Source organism: Montipora foliosa, chromosome 6 (assembly GCF_036669935.1).
Source record: "Montipora foliosa isolate CH-2021 chromosome 6, ASM3666993v2, whole genome shotgun sequence".
In the NCBI taxonomy this organism is placed as follows: Eukaryota; Metazoa; Cnidaria; class Anthozoa; order Scleractinia; family Acroporidae; genus Montipora; species Montipora foliosa.
This window is the reverse complement of record NC_090874.1, coordinates 28876475-28881474: the sequence shown is the minus strand read 5'-3', so window position 1 is coordinate 28881474 and position 5000 is coordinate 28876475. Positions and strand designations below refer to the sequence as shown.

Below are 5000 nucleotides of genomic sequence, written 5' to 3'. Positions count from 1 at the left end.
CTGCAAAGGTTGTTATTAATTTGAAGTAGCCCTTTGTCTGATTCCAACTGTGTGACTGCAAGTAACCAGTTTGATCTTCCAGTCCTCTCCTATTTGATGTGGACTCAGCATTGGCCTATTACAGAGCTTAGAGTGATCGACAGAGAGGCGAGAAAGATAATATGTGAGAACGGAGGGAAGAATCCGCTAAGTTCGACGGCTATGTTGTATCTACCCAGGGACAAGAGTGGGCGTGGCCTTCGCGCATTTGAGCAAGAATACAAGCTAACAAAAAAAATCAAATCTGCAATTAAGCTGTATGAGAATACAGATCCTACCATGAGGTTAGTTCAGAAGTTTGAAGAGAGGGCGAGTGAGAAGGGATCCACTTCGTTGGTTAAGGAGGCATGCAAAGACGCCGAGGAGCTGGACACGGGTTTCACTTTGAACTATCCGAACCCGTCATGCAGCCCGCGCCAAGCACCGGATATAGAATTCCTAGGGAAGAATGTTAAGGGTTATTTGAGGAGGACTGTGACGGAGAAGTTACAGGAAGAGATTGAGAGCGAGCAGTGGCATGGTCGCTTTCTGTGTGCACGGTGGCAGGACGAAGATCTGAGCATGGATGAGTGTTTTTCTTGGCTACGGGAGTGGCCCTCAGCACCCACCCACACGATTACCGGGCTACTGGAGCTTTACGAACAGCTCACCCCTACTAGAGTGTATACAAAGATCAAAACAGGAACTTCACAAGGAGAGATCACGTGTAGGTTGTGCGGAGGCGCTGCAGAAACTCTTGCGCATGTTCTTGCGGGATGTCCTGCTTTAGCACAGTCCAAGTACTTGGAGCGACACCACGCTGCACTTAAGGTGTTGCTCTTTGAGATGTGTAAAGACCTGCAGCTAGTAGACTCAGTACCACCATGGTACTCGTTAGTGGCAAGGAAGCAGTACCCTGGCTATGTCTTGGAACAGTGCAACGTAGTGATTAATGTGCTAGGTGGTTGGTCTAAAGATTTAGAGAAAACAATAAAGAAACTTGTGGGCGCTAGAGGAAAGGAGGTTCTCAGAAGGATGCAGAAAGCTATTACCTCAAGTTCGCTTAACATAGCGCGGGCCTTCAAGGCCACCGTCAAATAATTTTTCGAACTTTAGAAATTAGAGAGTATTAGAGAATTTTAAGAAATTTTTTTTATTAATTAATTAATTAATTAATTTTTTTATTAGGATTTTAGGATTTAGGATTTTAAGGATTATTATTATTATATTTTATTTTTAATGTATTTTATCATTTTAAAACGCTCTTTTATATAGAGACTTACGTTCCGTAAGAGGACATAGGCTACGCTTTGCGCCTTATGTACTTTTAATATTAGAGCATCCATACGTGTATACTGCAGATAATAATAATAATAATAATAATAATAATAATAATAATAATAATAATAATAATAATGATAATAATAACAATAATATTTATACAGGATAACCCCTTCAGTGTAATAAGCACTGGTATCAAAGGGGGTCCTGTTATTAAAATACTTAAGTAAAAATACAAAAATCCTAAAGGGTAAAAAAGACTAAGGAAACTGTTACATGGCCGATATCAATAAAATTGAGACGTAGATCTACACGAAATCACCTAATTGAGGAAGAAGTCTTTCGTGTCCCTTGAGAGTTCAATAAAGGATTCCTTTGATTTAATATGGCGAGGAATACCGTTAAATTCCATCGGGCCTGTAAAGTAAAAAGATCTCTTGGCGACCTCAAGGTTGACTTTTGGAAAATGAATGTCATTACAGCGTCTAGTCGTAAAATTAATGTGTGTACAGAAGTATTTAAGTTAAGATAATTTTTCAGATAAGGCGGTACTGAATCATCAAGGCATTTTCTAGCTAACAAGACAATATGAAGTTTTCGTCTATTAATCAAGGGTACTAGACCCAAAGTAGCATTCAGCTCTTTAGTATCGAGACCAGAATTTGGAAAAATTAACTTCGCAGCTCTATGCTGTAAACTCTCGAGTACATCCGAGTTAACTTTCCCACAGCCGTGCCAGGCCACATCACAGTAATCAAAAATAGATAAAATCATTGTCTTGTAAAGGCGTTCAGCAGCGGCCATGGGTATAGAAATTCTCAAACGCCTAAAAACACCCAACTTCCTCGAGACCGTATTGACCACGTGCTCAATATGGTTGTTAAAACTTAGGTGCTGATCAATCACAACGCCAAGGTATTTGAAAGACTCAGATCTTGTCAAAGAAGATCCATTGCAAGATAAGCTTATACTATCCTCCCGCTTAAGCCGTTGGTTTGAGCCATAAATTACATATTCAGTCTTGCTCATATTCAGAAAAAGCTTATTTTCTTGCATCCACGAAGAAATACGGTTGATATCATTGTTAAGGCTTGCTTCTAACTCAATAGCAGTTTTAGCGGTAAAAAACAACACTGTATCGTCTGCATAAAGCAGAACTTGCGAGAAGCAGATGCAGGAGGGCATGTCGTTTATGTATTTAAAGAGCAGGGGCCCCAAAATTGACCCCTGAGGGACGCCAGAAGCTATATCCAGGGGCGAGGAGAGAGCTTTGCCGACCTCTACGCGTTGGGAACGGCCTATCAAATAGCTAGAAAACCAAAGAAGAGTCTTGTTACATATGCCATATCTCTGTAGCTTGTTTAGAAGGACATGGTGGTCTATCGTGTCGAAGGCCTTCTTCAGGTCAATGAAGACTGCCCCAGTGAGAAGACCATTATCCATATTTCTACGGATTTCATCCACAAAAAGGGTGACAGCTGTTTCAGTGGAGAAATTCTTCCGGAAGCCAGATTGACAGGACGACAAGAGATTGTTAGCGTTTAAATAACTAAACAATTGATGATATACGACTTTCTCGGCGATTTTGGAAATTACTGGAGAATAGAAATGGGACGATAGTTATATTATAGTTATTTCTTCTCGGTTACCGGACTTGAACAACGAAACAACTCTTGAAGTCCTCCAGTCGTCCGGCACAAAACTCCAGATGAAAAGGAAAGGTTAATTGTCGCTGCTGGGCGACGATACAACTCTGCTGGTTCGTTTTGTACAACTTTATTCTCCGATTTACATTCAGAAAGTTCAACAACATCGCTTTCTCACGGACATTTTTTACAAAAACTCAACTCATCTCTTTTATACTTGTGGACGAGGTCCCTAGCAACGGGCTGACGTCATTGGTATCATAGCAACGCGGAAATGAAAGTTCAGGAAGCAGGAGGCACATCCCCGCCCCTAGTCGAGACACAATGTTTGTCGAGACGATTTTAAGTTCTACTCTTCCGCCTCCTGTACTAAACAAAGTTTTGTGATTGGCCTTTTATACTCTCTGAACTGAGTTCGTACTGTAACAGCTCGAACTAACCCATCCTGCCCAGGATGAGTAGACACGATTCTGGCCAACGGCCATACACCTCGCGGCTGATTTGGCTCAGCAACTAGGACAACATTTCTTTCTTTGAGGTTCTGTTTCTTCTCTTTCCACTTCATCCTTTCGGTCGGGCTGGAAAGGTACTCTTTGGTAAAACGTCTCCAGAAGAAATTAGCTAGCGCTTGGGACTGTCGCCACATCTTTGTCGAATTAATCTCTCTGTCACTAACTTCAGCATCTTCATAACTCGGATTTGCCCGCAACAGCAAGAAATGGTTTGGGGTTAACGCTTCAATGTCCCCTGCATCATTGGACACATGAGTAATCATCGGTCGACTGTTTAGTATTCCTTGTGCTTCGACTAGTGCGGTTCTCAGCACTTCTTTGGAAACAGCCCTGTCCGCCAGAATTGCCTTCAGCGTCTTCTTGGTACACTGTACTAGTCTCTCCCATGCACCTCCAAAGTGCGGGGTACTTAGCGGCTGAAATTTCCACTCGATTTCCTTAGGCGCACAGAAGTTTTCAATTCCAATTGTTTGATGCATTTCCGCAACTCATTATTTGCACCAACAAAGTTCGTTCCATTATCGCTGTGGATGTTCTGCGGTCGTCCACGTCGCGCTATGAACCTTTTCAATGCCATGATGAAATGATCTGTTGAAAGATCATCCACAAGTTCAAGGTGGCACGCTCTAGTACTCATGCAAGTGAACAAGCACCCGTATACTTTAACTTCACTGCGTCTTTCCTTAACTAACACATAGGTCCAAAAAAGGCAACTCCAGTGTTCCTGAACACCATTCCTGGCTCAAGTCGGCACTCTGGTAGACTACCCATTTGCTGCTCTTGAGGCTTTATTGTCTGGCGATAACAGCAGTTGCACTTGAATTTCGCGCTTCGCACTACTTGGCGACCGTGGATGATCCAATACTCCTGCCGAATTTGATTATGCAAGTGCTCAGTTGGCGGGTGGTAGTAGATACGATGTATTTCTTCGACGATCAGCTGTGCAAGTTCATGGCGCGAGTCAATTATTTTGGGATGTCGTGTTCTGTAAGGTAGGCATTGTGCTCTCTGCAGCCTCTCACCGACATCCAAGAACCCATCTTCCAACCTTGGGTCAAGAGATTTAATTCTACTCTTCTTGTGGATCTCCTCACCTATCTTGAGACACTGGATCTCCTCGCCGAATGATTCAACTTGCGCCCTCTTCCCAAGATGATTCTGAGCAGCTCTCAATTCGTTCGACGTAAGTGCTCCCAGTAGACGTACTTCGTTCTTAGCTCTTACATTGTTTGCAAATCGCATCACATAAGCTGTAACTCTTCTTACTTTGGTCAGTGACGAATACTTCTTCCACCCTAACAGGACCTTGTTTTGCTGAGATGCTCCAGCCCATCTTTCCTTCTTCTTTTCTTTGATGTCATCGTTCTCGCAGGGCGCTTTGACTTTATTTTCTGGCCAGAGCTCTGCTGATTCATACAGGAACTTGGGTCCACTAATATAGCGAAAGCCCGCGCCAAGTTCCGTAGGACTTAGTCCCCGGGTGATGTCATCTGCAGGGTTAGCCTCTGTCGGCACATATCTCCAACTCACAGCGCCCGCCCCT

General features: G+C 43.0%; 3 protein-coding genes across 3 annotated transcripts in view; 1 reads left to right on the top strand and 2 right to left on the bottom strand.

Moving 5' to 3' along the window:
• The window catches only part of LOC138005325 (uncharacterized), a 1413-nt gene extending 294 nt beyond the window's left edge, over window positions 1-1119 (top strand). Inside the window, exon 2 of the mRNA XM_068851573.1 lies at window positions 83-1119. Coding sequence (XP_068707674.1) covers window positions 83-1119 — 1037 coding nt within the window. The remainder of the gene's footprint in view (window positions 1-82) is intronic.
• A 2175-nt stretch (window positions 1120-3294) lies between these two features.
• Window positions 3295-3936, bottom strand: LOC138005324 (uncharacterized). The gene has a single exon (XM_068851571.1). The coding sequence runs from the start codon at window positions 3934-3936 to the stop codon at window positions 3295-3297; it is 642 nt and encodes a 213-aa protein (XP_068707672.1).
• A 208-nt stretch (window positions 3937-4144) lies between these two features.
• The window catches only part of LOC138005323 (uncharacterized), a 1053-nt gene continuing 197 nt past the window's right edge, over window positions 4145-5000 (bottom strand). The window contains exon 1 of the mRNA XM_068851570.1: window positions 4145-5000. This exon is cut by the window's right edge and continues 197 nt beyond it. Within this exon, the coding sequence (XP_068707671.1) occupies window positions 4145-5000 (856 nt within the window).

Excerpts from the sequence above, each read along its gene's own strand:
- LOC138005324 (XM_068851571.1), bottom strand. The coding sequence starts at position 3,936 with ATGCATCAAACAATTGGAATTGAAAACTTCTGTGCGCCTAAGGAAATC.